This window comes from Pelobates fuscus, chromosome 9, assembly GCF_036172605.1.
Source record: "Pelobates fuscus isolate aPelFus1 chromosome 9, aPelFus1.pri, whole genome shotgun sequence".
Classification (NCBI taxonomy): domain Eukaryota; kingdom Metazoa; phylum Chordata; class Amphibia; order Anura; family Pelobatidae; genus Pelobates; species Pelobates fuscus.
The window spans coordinates 35924129-35940278 of NC_086325.1; the positions used below are offsets into that span (position 1 = coordinate 35924129).

Genomic DNA, 16150 nt, shown 5'->3' on the forward strand with positions numbered 1-16150 from the left:
TTTGAGTAATGATGTAAATCGCTTACTAAAAACGTTTGCAAAAATTCATAAACATTCATAAAAACTGAAAATGCAACTCATTAGACATTCTGTATTTAATCAAATTTTAAACGCAATTTTCTTGGAACTATCTTTGTACTTACTGGAAGCATTCGCCCATTTGGGTAACAGGATCATATTTACCACTCCAAAAGTGGATTTAAATGATTTACTTAATGTCCATCGAAGATAAGAAAATGGCATTACATTTATTCATGTCTGTTTTACAGGCTGGTGTATAGATATTGTCTAACTAGTTTTCCACTAAAGTTTGATACAAAATGTTGTCTTATCAGATGTAAAATTAAGAATGGTATATAGAGGCCGTTAAACATATATATTGGAAAAGTTAATTTTGATCAAGCTTGCAAGCTAATTCGTGTTCTACTTTCAGAATTCTAACATTGCTAAATCTAGGTGGAATTTGAGGCATAATAGCATGCCCACAAAAATTTTCAGGTTGAACAATAGTTCCAAAGGAGAGCTAGGAGAGATTAGCAAACTTAAATTGTTAACTATTTAATAGATAAAGAATAATGATTAAACTGATGCACAGCAGAAAAAAAATATTATGGCAAAATGAATGGCGGAACTTCATGTAAGTGGCCATTCAGCTGATGAAAATTTTAGCTGCTGAAAAAGATTCAGGAAAATTCATCTGATGAACCAATAGGGAGCAAAAATGGGTCAAAGAGTGTATTGCAAAATAAATATGTAAAATAAATATATGTAATATATATTTTGCAGTACGCTTATAGAGCATTTTCTAACCATTAAAAAAATTAAGTAAGAAAAAGCAACCAATGAAGGGAAAAGAATATAATAATATAGAAATATAGACAATTCTATTGCAACGGATCGACAGGCACCCCGACTGGGTACCTCCGTTGATGGATACTCCTAGCGCTTCCTGACGACTCCAAGCACTGCAGCAGACACCACAACCACCGAACCAGAGAAGCATACGAATGCTCTCAAGCATATCAATACTGTAAACAGCGGAACAGGAAAAGCATACAATCAGCTTACACTCCTGGCAATCAGCATACAATCCAATTCCCCCAATAACGAGACGACACTTCGTTTTGAGGTCAAGCAGAACTGACTGTACTGGCACATACAGCCTCTTTTATTCACAATTCACAAACATAGTACTGCCCACAGGGTTTTGAAATACAACCAATCAATCCGTACAATACACACAGACACTCCCACACAAAATCCTCCCCTCTGCCTGTGATATGATTATTGAACACAATAGCTAATATAATTATCACAGGCAGCGAAATACAGTATTATAAAACATATCACAGGGACCCCAAAACATGCAATAACCGGGGGATCTGGGTGAACCACATATCCCAAATTCACCCAGATCCGTTCAGTAGTTTGGAAGATACAGTTTAATGCAGATTCCGCAGAACATATACAGGCTATATTAAAAATAATTACTGTATAATGTGTCCCCTGTTGTATAGTTTAAAACTACTGCACAATGTCTTTGTGCACCAAATACCGGCGAGATGGCACCGTGTAGAAAAGTCCATCCATTGTTCTCACCATGTGCTTCATCCATTGTTCTCACCATGTGCCTCTGATACATGAAATGGTGGCCACCCAGTAACTCCACAGTATATCCCCAGATGGTTCTTAAAGGGCCAGTAGCAGCATAATAAAATACAACATGCCCAAATCACTTCCTAGAAGGGCAATACATCCCAAGGCCATAGTCGCAGGGCAAGAGGCTGGAAAGCAGTCCTCTCCAGGCACAAGTGGCGGGGCTGGTTCTGCCACATCTATCTATCTATCTATCTATCTTTCTATATATCTTTCTATCTATCAACCCTTTTTTGCTCCCATTAATTGACAATTTTGGGCACCACCTGCAGAGCTCCAAATCATGAATAAAATAAATATGCTCGCCCATTGTTCCAATTGTTTGTTTTGTGATTAGTCTATATGGCAGTTTGGGAATCTGAAATTTATATGGTCTGCCCAAATTCAGATGAACTGCAGTTTGTAATGAAGCAAATCTCCAAGTCTAATAATTATAATGGCGTATGATTTTTTTTAATCATCTAAGAAGAATCTGGTAAAGGAATAGGTGGAAGGATGATTGGATAGACCCCAGGATTAATTGTGAGACCTGTCGATACTTGACTTCTTTCTCCTTTCGCAGAATTTCTATACATAGCTTGTTTAAATAACTGAATCATTCAGCAAGATTTGCAATTATTAGTCTAGTAATAAAATGCCAAAATTATTAATAATACTTTCTTTCTTTTTTTTTAGGGTCAGAGTGTTTTTGGACTGGATGTAATTGAAACACCAGAAGGGGACAAATGGCCACAGCTTATTGTCCAGCAGAGTTTGGATAGAGAACAGAAGGATACCTATGTCATGAAGATTAAGGTTGAGGATGGTGGAGATCCTCCAAAATCAAGTACTGCAATTTTGCAAGTAACTATTACTGATGTTAATGACAATCGTCCTGTGTTTAAGGAAAAGGACATTGAGGTTAATATCCCAGAAGATGCTGCAGTAGGTACTTCCGTGACTCAGCTTCATGCCACGGATGCTGACTTAGGTTCCAATGCAAAAATTCACTTTTATTTTGGAAATCAGATATCTAATCTTGCTAAACGGCATTTTGCTATAGATAATAATACTGGATTAATTACTGTCAAGGAGCCCTTGGACAGAGAGGAAGCTCACTATCATAAACTTACAGTATTGGCAAGTGATGGCAGTTCAACCCCATCTAGAGCTACCGTAACAATAAATATCACTGACATTAATGATAACATCCCATCCATTGACACTAGGTACATTATAAATCCTGTGAATGGCACAGTGTTGCTATCAGAGAAAGCTCCACTTAATACAAAAATAGCCCTAATAACGGTAACTGACAAAGATGCTGATCTAAATGGAAAAGTGACATGTTTTACAGATCATGATGTTCCATTCAGGTTGAAACCAGTTTTTGACAATCAGTTCCTTTTAGAGACTGCTGCTCCTCTTGATTATGAGACTACAAGAGAATATGCAATTAAAATAGTTGCCTCAGACTCTGGGAAGCCTCCATTAAATCAGTCTGCAATGCTTCTCATTAAAATAAAAGATGAAAATGATAATGCTCCTGTCTTTACTCTGCCAGTGATTGGCCTCTCCTTTATTGAAAACAATCCTCCTGGAACAGAGCTGACCAAAATCAGTGCTACAGATGCAGATAGCGGTCGCAATGCAGAACTTAGTTACATTCTTGGTCCAAATGCGCCAACAATTTTCAACTTGGATAGGCGTACAGGAATCCTTACAGCAGTGAGAAAATTGGACCGAGAGAAACAAGATCGATACTCTTTCACAGTGATTGCAAAAGACAATGGAAGCCCCTCCCTACAAGCCAATACTACTGTTACCTTATCAGTTCTTGACCAAAATGACAACAGTCCATCATTCACACACAATGAATACAACTTCTATGTACCAGAGAACCTCCCAATGTATGGAACTGTGGGTCTTATTACCGTCACAGATGCAGATTCTGGGGAAAATGCTGTGGTTACACTCTCACTTGTCAATGCAAAGGATAATTTCCTAATAGATCCCCTTACTGGTGTCATCAGGCCAAATATAACATTTGATAGAGAGCAGCAAGGCTCATACACCTTTCAAGTTAAAGCTGTAGACAAAGGAAATCCACAAAAGTCTTCAACTGTTAAGGTCACCATATTTGTTGAAGATGTCAATGACAATAAGCCTGTATTTGTCATCCCCTCAAACAATTATTCATATGAATTAGTGCCAACCTCAACCAACCCAGGATCTGTTGTGACCAGAGTATTTGCTGTTGATAATGATACAGGTGTAAATGCTGACCTTCGCTACAGCATTATAGGTGGGAATTCAAGGAGCTTGTTTACTATTGATGAAAAGACAGGGAACATCAGCCTGAAGGAAAAGGTTTTAACTGGTGATCATGGTTTACATAGACTTGTTATAAAAGTAAATGATTCAGGAAAACCTGAGCCATTTCACACTCTTGCTCTGGTGCATTTGTTTGTTAATGAAACAATCACCAATGGATCTTACATTCAAGAACTTGTACGTAGAAATATGGAAACAGCAGTAGACCAAAACTATAGAGATGGTGAGATAACGCCACAGACCAATGACTATGTCAAAATCATTATTGCCATTATTGCAGGCACCATGACAGTGATCCTTGTTATATTTGTCACTGCTTTGGTACGTTGTCGTCAAACACCAAGACATAAAGTTGTTCAGAAAAACAAGCAGAGTGGAGAATGGGTTTCTCCAAACCAAGAAAATCGTCAAATCAAGAAAAAGAAGAAGAAGAAGAAGCGGTCTCCAAAAAATCTCCTACTTAATTTTGTTACAATAGAAGAATCGAAATCAGAGGATCCTGCTCATGAGCATATTAATGGTACCTTGGACATTCCTGTGGAGTTAGAGGAACAGACTATGGGGAAATATAATTGGGCTACCACACCAACTACTTTCAAACCAGACAGTCCTGATTTGGCCAAGCACTACAAGTCTGCTTCTCCCCAACCAACATTTCAGATAAAGCCTGAGACACCAGTTCCTCCTAAGAAGCATCATGTGATTCAAGAGCTTCCTCTTGACAATACGTTTGTAGTGGGCTGTGACTCATTGTCTAAGTGTTCCTCCAGCAGCTCGGACCCTTACAGTGTCTCTGAATGCAGCTGCCAAGGAGGCTTTAAGGCACCGGGACCTATCCACACAAGACAGGTATAGTAGACTTTAACTTTATTCTTTGTTGATTTTTGTTTTCTCGATTGATTTCTTATTTTGTGCTAATTTTACTTTGGTTTTCATTGTAGCTTTAAAAACTGCATAGTGTAGCTTGTCTTAGAAGATTAAATGCCAAAAAGGGTTTATGCTTGGCTGAGGCATTGAAATATAAACAGTCTGTGATTCATCAGTGTTAGAGACAGAAAATTAGAATGCCTTGGATCTTTGCTGTAGGGAAATTGAGTGCTGAATGATTTCATTTTAAGATATTACTGTCTGTAGATGGCAGTGCAACACTTTCTGCCTGAATTGTATGCTTGTAAAGGGGATTTGAGAAACAAAGAAACTGGAATTCAGTGTCCTTAACACTATTGTATGCATAGGAAACTGAGTAATCTAGACCAGGTGCAAAGAAATAAGGCTTAGCAGAATCTGATAAGTGCTTCTTAATGGTAATGGAATGGCAGCCTTCCGTTGGACTGAACTGTATTTCAAGGTCTTGCACAAAGCAAGCTCAATTTTTTTTAAAACATGTCTAAGGACATCATAAAAACAAAGGCAGATTCTTTTTCAGTTCATTTTGTTTCGGGAACAGCAGCAGTGTTACGCAATCATTAAAATATAGTTTGCAAAACATTTTTTTTTAACAAGTACTTTAACAAGTAACAAGTACTGGCTAGTTTGTTATATGATAACTAATACTTTATACAATCTGTATTATACTAGTCAGTTGCTCCACTGACCGCACTTGAATAAAAAGCAGATTCTTCTCTCGTAAAAGTTATGATGGTTATAATGCAGATTCCGAGGTCAGATAAAATAATTAATTTGATTGATCATTGCAGCATCCAACAAGAAACATTGAGAATAATGAATACAAAGAATGTTATTATTTTGCCTTTAGAATACCAGAGGAATGGACTCTCTGCACCCTGCTAGGGTAGAACTATTGATAGATAAAAACATAGTCACATACATGTTCAGTTTAGAGCTAATTTAGAATAGTAAATAATGAACTCATGTTGAGCACAACATTTGTAATATTTCTATAAATCCGTACCCAGTCTCTATAAGTATCTGAAATGGAAATTTATGTCAGAAAGTGCAAGTTTTCCTTTTCTAGGAATATTATTTGTCTTTTAGTTAACATATTGGAAAATATATATTAACACCAGGTTATACAGAAGAAGCACCAGAGTAATCTTAGTTCTCCAAATTGTGATGTGCACCAGGACTTTAGTACCTTTGTGGTCCTTCTTTGTGTCCAGTGGCGTTAACAGTGGCTAAAATGGATTATGTTGTCAGTGTGCTTGGTGGAGGTTCTTTCTAGTCATTATTCATTACCAGGGCTCATTGAATTGAGCACCCCTGTGATCCCTCTTTGTGTCTAAATGTCTAAGAGAGGCTAGAATGTATAACGTTGTTAGTGCCCATGTTGGAGCTGATCTCTATTCATTATTTCCTATAAAACAAGAATTTTGTATTAAAAGTGTTCCTATCTAATGAAATATAGATGTGTAAGAAATAAAGCAAGCACAACTTTTCACTTGTACATGTTAGACCCGAAATCAGAGCAGGGTTTACCATAAGGTGACCCTAGGCAGACGCCTACAGCCCAGGGGTTAGAATGGAGCCTCAAAACCACAAATTTCCTTGGCCCTATGTGAAGAATGGACATGAAAGGGGGGCAAAACTGATAAGCTGCCTACGGCCACTTGGAATCATAATCCGTCTGTACCAAAAATGAATCTCACAGCATTAATGGCACATAGTGCAGGGCGTGGGGGGGGGGGGGGGGAGGGGGGGGGGAGATATGACCAGTAGAGATCACTTACTTTGAGCAAGGTAGACATCTTAATTTAAGTTAATAGTTCTATTTGCTAAAATAAATATTGGAAATAAATATTGTCTGGTTTGGCTTACAGTATTATTATTTTTTAAGTTTAAGCACACATAACAGTTTATAGATTATAACTCCAGTTTTGCTACTATAGTTATAAATCATTTACTGACCCTCATTTAACTTCTAAATATGCTGCATTATCATCAATAGATATGGTTGCAATTGGACATTTCATTCAAGTGCCTGGAAATTCAATAGCAATCAATTTTACAGTATGAAATGTATAGAGCTGAGAACACAAGGTTATAACGTTCACATATCATATAGTGCTTGCAAGTGCTTGATGTATGGCTCTTGTTGCACCGGTGGGGATGCAAGTTGAGCACAAGTGCGGGTTACATGTCTTTAATCACAGACGCATTGAATGGCCGAGGCAAGCAAAGATTTGTGTTAAAGTCATATTGCTAAAGCAATGTATCAACTCAGAAATAAAGCTCTAACACAAATCAATGTAAAAACATATCCACAGCTGATGAGAGAGAATGTGAAAGAGTGGACATGTGTTGAATTAACATAAAGTAAATTTGGGGGAAACACTCATTTAAATATAAGCACAATTATAACAACCTGAACATATTTATTTCTCCTGGAACATCGACTATTTCCATTTATCAGTGGTGCAGGACTGTGAATCATCATAATCATGTATTCTATAGATAATCATGTAATCAATAGCAGGAGTAGTAAATAAGAGATCCCTGTATTATAATCAAACTACTATTACCCAGCAATCTGTTTGAGCCACTAATGTGTTACAGAATGACTGATGAGAGTTGACAATTTTAACAGTGTGATATTCAGGATTGTTTATTCGGCATTAATAACATAATACAGCTAAATATTCAGAAAAGATGGAAAGACATTGCTAATATCCATCAGCTTTTGTTTACCTGTAATACGTAACCCTATCATGGAAAGGATTGTATGATGAGTATCTTCTTAGGGCACTTTTATAGTGACATAATAACAAGAACTTCATGCACAATCAGGGTTATTTACTAAGGTGGAAATGGTCAGAAATTCATAGAGAATTTCAAATTTTATACCAAAATAGTTAATAAACATTTTTTTTGTTTGTTTTATTTTGGACTGCTCATCCAAATCAAATTGCTTTTAATCCACAAATCGATTATCCAGGATTTTCCTGTGGAGTCTTTTTTCAATAAATAAGCCTCCATGGATAAATTTCAGGATGATCAATTTAAAAGGCATTTGATTTGGACGAACCATCCTAAATGAGCAATTATGCAAGTCTAATAGTTGAACTGGAAACATAGCTGACTGAATTTTCTTTCCAATCCGGCTATATGGTCTAAAATTTTAAATTGACTTACTTCACTTTGAACTCCCAATTAGTGGACTATGAATTTGAAGTGTAACTAAAACAGTATATAAATATATACAATAGAACTATTATATTGGCTCTTGAGATCTACAGGGATTTATTTTAGAATTCACTTTAGATACAGAAGTGGCAGAACGAATTGGTTGCCTTTCACCTATTTACTTAACACTATAAAATATGTATATATATATATATATATATATATATATATATATATATATATATATATATATATATATATATATATATATACACACACAGAGGAACCTATTTCACATTAAATTATGATTATTGATGAGATGTGGATAGTAAGTAGACTGTGTGTTTTTATATGGAAGTAGACAAATTAAGTCCTAGGGTGCACCAAACTTTAGTGAACAATTGGAGGCATCACCATAAGCAGCAGTCAGAAAGGCCTCCATGTTTTCTCCTGTAGCTCCTTGGTTAACGTGACAATCTAGGTAGGAATATATCATGAAAAGCATGTGGTCAATTGTCAATTGTGAATACATGGTGAAAAATTCCTGCCATCCAGTAGACAAACTGGATCACACTATGAGATGGTACGTCTAGACATTCTTAGGTTCTAGAGATAATTTGTCGAATATAAAAGACAAGACTGTGATCTCTGTGGTTGGATTGTTGTGGTATTATGCATCTCCAGATCAATAAGTTCATTCCCGCTAGATCATACTGCAAATGGTCTTTTTTAATTTTTTTTTATTATTTTTTCTGCTCTGTGCAAAAATATTTTTAGATATCATTGTTTCCTCAGTTGTAAGCGTTCCAGATTTCCAAATGTGGAAGAAGGCTCTTAGACCAATTTCTGAAAACTCAATAGAAGTATATATCTAAAGTTAGATTCTACAACATGATCCGTATGTCAGCCTGTAAAATACCAAAGAGACAGACTAAATCCAACTAAGCATTGTGAGTTCATGATTAATTAAATTGTGTTGACTAATTAAAGTAATCTAATACTCTCTTCCAAAGTATTAAAGGTAGAGAGGATTTTCAGTGATCAATACTGTTTATCAAATGATGATGTCTTCATTTGGATAAAGTAATAGTGTTTATTGATGAATTAGGTAGTTTTTAGTGCAGCTACAAAGGTTCCTGGCCATTATTATAAAACATTTTTTTTTTCAAATGTTAATATACCTCTCAATTTTAGTTGAATGAGCCTATTTAAAGGCTTAAAACATAGATACACATTCAGCTGATGAAAAAAAATAATTACGGTTTGTCTTGTACAACATCATCTTGCAATGTGAAATGAATAAAACATTTAAAAACATTCAAATCAAGCCAGACATTTCGTATCTGGTGGTCAACACATTCTATGTGAGGTAAGTCATTCTATGTGAATTGAGTGAGCCAATAGCTATTAAAAAGCAGTTGCTTTGGAAACTGATATGTTTACTTTTAGGCATAATGTTTCCTTGGGCATTACATTCCCTTCCCTTTATGTGTTTTCAATTACCAATGCATTTTAACACAGGAAAGAAAAAAACAAAACTAAAAAACACAAACAATTGAGAATTACAGAGTTGCTAAAATATTTTGTAGATTAATGTGTATCATTAATTTCATGATCATGTAAGGTTAGATAATAGAATTTACATAATTTAACAAACTTTTCCTCCCCCCATCACTCTCCCAATCCTTTTCAATGAGAAAACTAATTGCGAACCACTGCTAAGTTGTGATCGCTTGTAAGTACAAGCTCGCTTGTAAGTATTAGCTTAGCCTGTGGTTCCGGCACAGCAGAATGAGGAGCCTCTGCTTGGTGTATTCCCTTGCTTCCAAAGAAAATAATTAGATCAAAATACATGCATGTTTTTGTTGAGGGTATATCTACTAAACTAATTTTAAAAAAATCAATAAAATGTTCCTTTAACCCACTTTGTTTTTAGTATGTGCCTGCTATATAAAATTTCTGTAAAATAATATACAATTAAAAGCATAATCATCCAAATTACCTATAGAATTCAATTTATAATTTTAATGTCTGCCAATGTTCAGATCAGAAGTACAATTTATTAATCCAGAAATGACTCTGATAATGAAAGTGTTCTAGAAACTTTTTAAAACATAAACACAACAATATCTATAATGTAAAATATACATGAGACATATTTGACATGTTCTTTAGAACGTGTCTGAATCTGTTTTTCGCATGAGTGAGTCTGTTTCAAAAGTGAACTACGGACATATATTAACGGAGTATGAGCAAGAAAGTTTTGGTAAAACAGAATTATTTTCGTGGGCAATGGACCAAATGAAATGAATGGAGCAGTTATCAAAATGTAAAGATTCAAAAAGAAGCTGATTTTAAAAAGAACGATGTTATTTAAGAAAATTTTTACTACTGACTGATAACTAACACTAAGAAGGTGGAAGTCATAATTTGTTCCTTGAGATCTTAGTGGATTTTCAGTGAGTCAAACCATTTCCAATTTATGGTATATATATATATATATATATATATATATATATATGTATATATATATATATATATATATATACACAATGAGTAGGTGCACTCATAGGTTTTAATCTGAGTGATATTTATTCAATGATATTCATAAAAATGTAATGCCCCGATTCAGGATTGGGACATTATATTTTGATGAATATCATCGAATAAATATCACTTGGATTAAGACCTACGGGTGCATCTCTCTACTCATTGGATATATACAGTACGCTGGTTGCACCGAAGCTCAAAAAACAGAAGTAGTGAGTGTCAAGGACATAATTAATACATGAAAAAAAATTAATTATGATGATGCAATACTATCTTGTGCTCATGATTTAGTAGATTGTGACCATGGGATAGTACAGTGTGCATATTGAACACAGAATTTAACTATTTTGTGGGTGTGATTAACTAAATTGCATGCATTACTAAATCATAAGATAACTATACAGTGGGCTCCAGGGCCGGTACTTCCGTAAGCACCTATCTGTCTCCTTGGCCTTGGCCTGCTGTGGTCCCTGGCCTTATTCCAACATAGTGGCAGAGTTGGCTGGCCTCTCCAATGACATTATTGGAGTGAATTGCTGACTCTTCTACCATGTTGGAACCCAGCCAGGGACTGGAGCAGGCCAAGGCATCAGGGAGACAAAAAGAGGCCTACTGAAGTGTGGGCCCTGCTGGCCTTCATATAGTTATCACATGTGCAAGACTTAATGGATAACGCATGAGTTAACCATGCCGTGCCACCTCTGGGGCTTTGTAGTCCTCACTTGTATTGTCTAGGAGGACTACTGAGTATTCTGGCTTAAATGTCCAGCTCACCATTGCGGATTTTTAAATCTGTAATGTTTAAAATGACATTTTGGTTTTGTGCTGCTATATAGTTAGATTATTATATTTGGAAATACATTATTCTAGTTTACTGGCCAATGCTACCTAATGTGATGTATTACAAAATCATTAGTCAACATCTGTCTGTCTATCTGTCTGTCTGTCTGTCTAAAATGTTCTCTAATTCTCTAGTTATCTTGTGCGCAGGCTTTTTAATATTTCATGGGCACGGTCTACTAAATTGTGCACATGTGCCCATGATGTAAAAAAAAATATGTCCCTTGTCACCTCTTGACTCTGTACCTCACTGAACGCATTGATGTACAATAGAGCTGTGTGTATCTTTGAGGCAGTATAATTTGTTCAGCCAACACTTTTTCGGTATTGTGTTGAGGCTCTTAGAATTCCAAAAAGAAGCAGTCCTATCATTTTTTAAAATTTTGAACAGCAGTGCTTCTGGAATGCATTATTTCAGTTTTTCATAGCAACCTTGGCTGTATTTGAACATTGCACAATAGCTCATATGATGTTTAGAGGCATAGTGTATCCTTGAACTCTCCCTTCCATATGTCCTTTGTATGTATACATTGGCCAGCACGATTACCTTAAAAGTACTTGTGTGTATACACAATATTTCACATTGGTGTTGGCACTAATTTATAGTTATCAGATGGCAATAAAGATCCAAGACTTCTGAAATATTTTATAAACATAGTACATCTAGATCAGGGACTTGATTAAAAAACGATTTGTATCAGGCAATAAATATACTGGATCAACTTCAGATGACAGGATATTGACAATTTTTTTATATATATCTCTAATATAATTGAAATCATGTCTTATCATGCTTTCACAGTTGCAGATATTTTTTAAACAAAATTTGGATGGAAAAGATATTGGAACAATAACTGAAAAAAATAAGCACAACATAGATATCCTATAAACAGAAATACATCTTAGTCTTTCTGCCTGATTGTCAGTGAAAACTATTTTAGAAATGACTACAGCGGTCTTAAACGAAACTTGTTGTCATTTGAAATAGAAACATTTCCATATCAACAGCAGTTAGAAAGGTGACACATTAAAAGTGACACAGAATAGATACTATGTAAATTGCTTAATTATTGGAGAAGGCTTATTTATTTATCTCATTAGGGTCCAAAAACGAACTGTGTCATCATTACAATCTAGTCTTTAGAGACCTCTCTGACTTGTATTAACTCTCATTTAGCATTATTGGAGCTTTAAGGATCGTCTGTTGGTATAAAAGTGAGACATTCCATTCTAGCCTAGAGTCTTTAGGGGCCAGACTGTGAAAGGATAATTTGTAATTGGTACTTAAGGGGTTATACATTCAAATAGAAAGATATTGCACAGTTCAATTGGCACATATTGAAATTTAACCACTTCTTTGTCGTTTTTCTTCTTGGTAATTTTTTTAATTACTAAAACAGCCTCAAGAAATACATCACATTTCTAGCAAAAAAAAATATTAGACTTAAAACAAATATTGTACTAAATGTGAAAATATAATCAACTGTTAATTCTGCTTATAAACCATTCTGGTGAAAATTAAATATTTTTTATTTAGGCCTTCATGGTGCAATGATAAACTTTTTTTGATGTGACAGGACACTTTATTTAATTTACTGTGAAACTGTAAAAGATTTAACAATATTTTAAGTAAATCAAACAGTGGTCTATTCACTAAACTCTGACAATCACTAAATAAAATGCAGCTGCAAGACTGTCTCCTTATCTCACACATCATGTGACTATATACCACCAAGGGATTTGGCACATATCTTTATGAAATCCAATAATCTGCAATAATTTAATACGTAAATACCTATTATAATCATTTTCTGATTTTCCGTCCTTGTATTTTCTTCAGTTTGTAGTTCATTCCAATTTTATTTGATGACTATGCTGGCTGTTTGGCGACTGTGCTGGTTGTTTGGGGGCTATGCTGGATTTGGCAAGCACTGTTATTTTAAGGGTAACATCAAACTGTGCATAGGTCAGGTTTGGAGGAGGGAAGCTATGACTATAACCACATGCCTGTCTCTTCAGTGGCTGTTGACAAATGGGAAAATATCTTTCCTTTTCTACTCATCTAACTATTTGTATAGCATGCATTAGCTATTAAAGCACATGCCATTCACATTTCTATATCTCTAAGTCTTTAAGTCTAATAAGCTATTTGAAATAGCCAAATCTGGAGCACCAGCAAGATTGGACAAAAACACTGTATATTCAAAAAAACTATGAATAGACATACATCAGTTCCATTAATGCTATCTGATTGATGAAATAGCTGTCAGGTTCTTGACTATGTATTGCATAAACTCCTGCTGGGCATGGGTTTATGGTCCTCTTGATTGACTGAGCCACTTCCTGCTCAGCAAGAGCTCACTGCATATGCTCTGAAACAGGAGATTTGCAGCAAATTCACTTATGATCTTAATAGTGTTGTTTGATTTTTTGACACCTTTCAGATAATAACCTAAATTATCACACACAGCGGTGTGCCGTAATTGTCCAATCTGGAAACTACAGAGTGACCTCTGTAACCTCAAATAAATATGTACCTATTTAATTTCAAATAAACCATATTGAATTTCGAAGAACCGGCATTACATTTTAAATAGATCAACCCTCGTGTGGGCTTCTTTGGGGAAATCAAAGTAAATGCATAGTGATTCATTAAAAGTATTGTATCATAACACTTTTGGTTGATTGGGAAGCATATTACAAAGAATCAATAAATAAAGGAGCAATAAAAAAAATAATAATAACAAAACAAAAATCTATTAATACTGATACAAACCACAGCTGCAAATTGAGATGTATCAACATGTATAGATAAAACACACATTAATGAAACACTATGTGTCATGTTGATGGAACTTATTGATAACTATCTACTTTTTATTCTCAAGCTCTCGGTAACGTGCTTGCCTTGGAGAATATTAGGCTTTGATATTGACAAGTGTGACAAGAGTGTTAGAAGAAGATTGTTAGAGCCACGGAAATATTGATTTTCTGGCAGAAATTTGCATTGAAACGCTGATATTCAGCCATATGCTTTTCTCAGGGTGAAGTATTTGAAAATCATATTGACTTTTACTCTTAAAGCAAAACATATACATATATATTTTATATGGCATTCTGGATTTCATAAATTAATCAAAGCGATGGCTTATATGGCTAATGATCTCCAGCTGCTGGTCAAGCGAGATGGAAATAGAGAGAGGAACTTGAATAAGTAGACCTAACATTGTCAGTAGCACCTCAGCAGCTGCTGTAGCTCCTACACACTAGGCTGCAAGTCCGTATTTCAGTGTGAGTTACTGTCTCCCTGTATCCCTTTTTACCTGTGTATTGTGCATGTGTCTCCATGGCTCAATCTATAGGGCCACAACTGGATTAATCAAGAGGTGAACTAAGGAGGAACCTAGGGTTCAGGACTTAGAAAGGGCTCTGAGAGCTAAGAAGATACTTGGCCAAGCTTGGCTACATCAACCATCTCTATAATAAGAGTAAGGGAGCCCCATAATGATAACCTTCCTAGGTCCTTGTGGGATCTTAATACTTGTCAGTTTATGGGACAATATGACAATATAAATGGCAATATATTTACGGGCAATAGGACAACAATAAAGGCAAAAAATAGAGAGGATTGAAGTCTGCAATAGGAGCTTAGGAAATATGGCCAAACTCTAGAAATATATAAATGTACTGTTTTTGTATTTTTTTTTTATAAATAATGTTTGTTAATCTTTAATCTGTTACTATATTCTCACTGATTTAGATTCAAATTTGTGCTATAAAAACAAACATGCGAGATATATGTGCGCTAAAAGATAAAGTTGCAATAGAGGGGACAGTGTCTCACAATCAACAGTGCCTTTCTCTACACCATACAATGCCTTGGCCTGGTTTATCCACTGTGTGGCATTTGGGCTATTAACTACGTGTTGGTACAAAAGTGTTGTTGTTATACTTTTCAATATAACGTACTTTTTCTTAAAAAAGAAACATACAAAATGAAAAAAAATACATAAATGACATAAAAGATCTGATAGCACATTAGGTGCGTAAAACTCTTTGGACATCAGTTGTAATTCTTTTAAAAGTCATTTACAAAGCTGATCAAATCATTTGATCACTTCATGGTTGTTTTCCCTGGGGTCTCACTCAAGAGGATTTTCTAAAATGTATTAGCATTACTTTTTAATCTATGTACAACTCAGAGGAACTGTCAGTGAATTTCAGAATTATGCCATTAGCTTGCCTGTTGCTGGATCCTTTGTCATGTTTAGATACTCCAGCAACATTGGTAATTTGGGATAGCTTAACCTGGGGACAAAGGGATAAGGTGGGAAACTGAACTTTGCACAGATCTGTGATAAAATTAGTAGCTGCAATGTATCTTTGTTGAAGAATGGAATGTTGCAGCATTCATAGACAAATAATATAATGACATATGCAACCCTCCTTGAATTATACTGAGTAATATGTTTTTTTTTATGGTTTTTTTAATGCTGGAATACATGATATTGCATTTTTTACATTGGCTTCGTGTAACTTTGATGATCTCAGTTACACTTCATCATAATCTTTCCCCTCTATTCCAGCCCCTCCGTTTTCACTGGATTCTTGATAATGCAGCCTCAGTAAATGTTGGGCAGCCTACAGCAGTGTCCTGATCACTGTTTGCTGTCTTGGTGAGTTTATTTCCATATGTTACAAATTTTATTTG

General features: G+C 35.3%; 1 protein-coding gene across 2 annotated transcripts in view; it reads left to right on the plus strand.

Annotated features, from left to right (window-relative positions):
• Positions 1–16150, plus strand: part of LOC134572733 (protocadherin-11 X-linked-like) — a 1192750-nt gene that overhangs the window by 192039 nt on the left and 984561 nt on the right. Inside the window, exons 3-4 of one of the 2 annotated variants that reach the window (XM_063431866.1) lie at positions 2332–4818; positions 16026–16115. In XM_063431866.1, the coding sequence (XP_063287936.1) occupies positions 2332–4818; positions 16026–16097 (2559 nt within the window). In that variant the 3' untranslated portion in view covers positions 16098–16115. The remainder of the gene's footprint in view (positions 1–2331; positions 4819–16025; positions 16116–16150) is intronic. The other variant, XM_063431865.1, reaches the window with a different exon arrangement.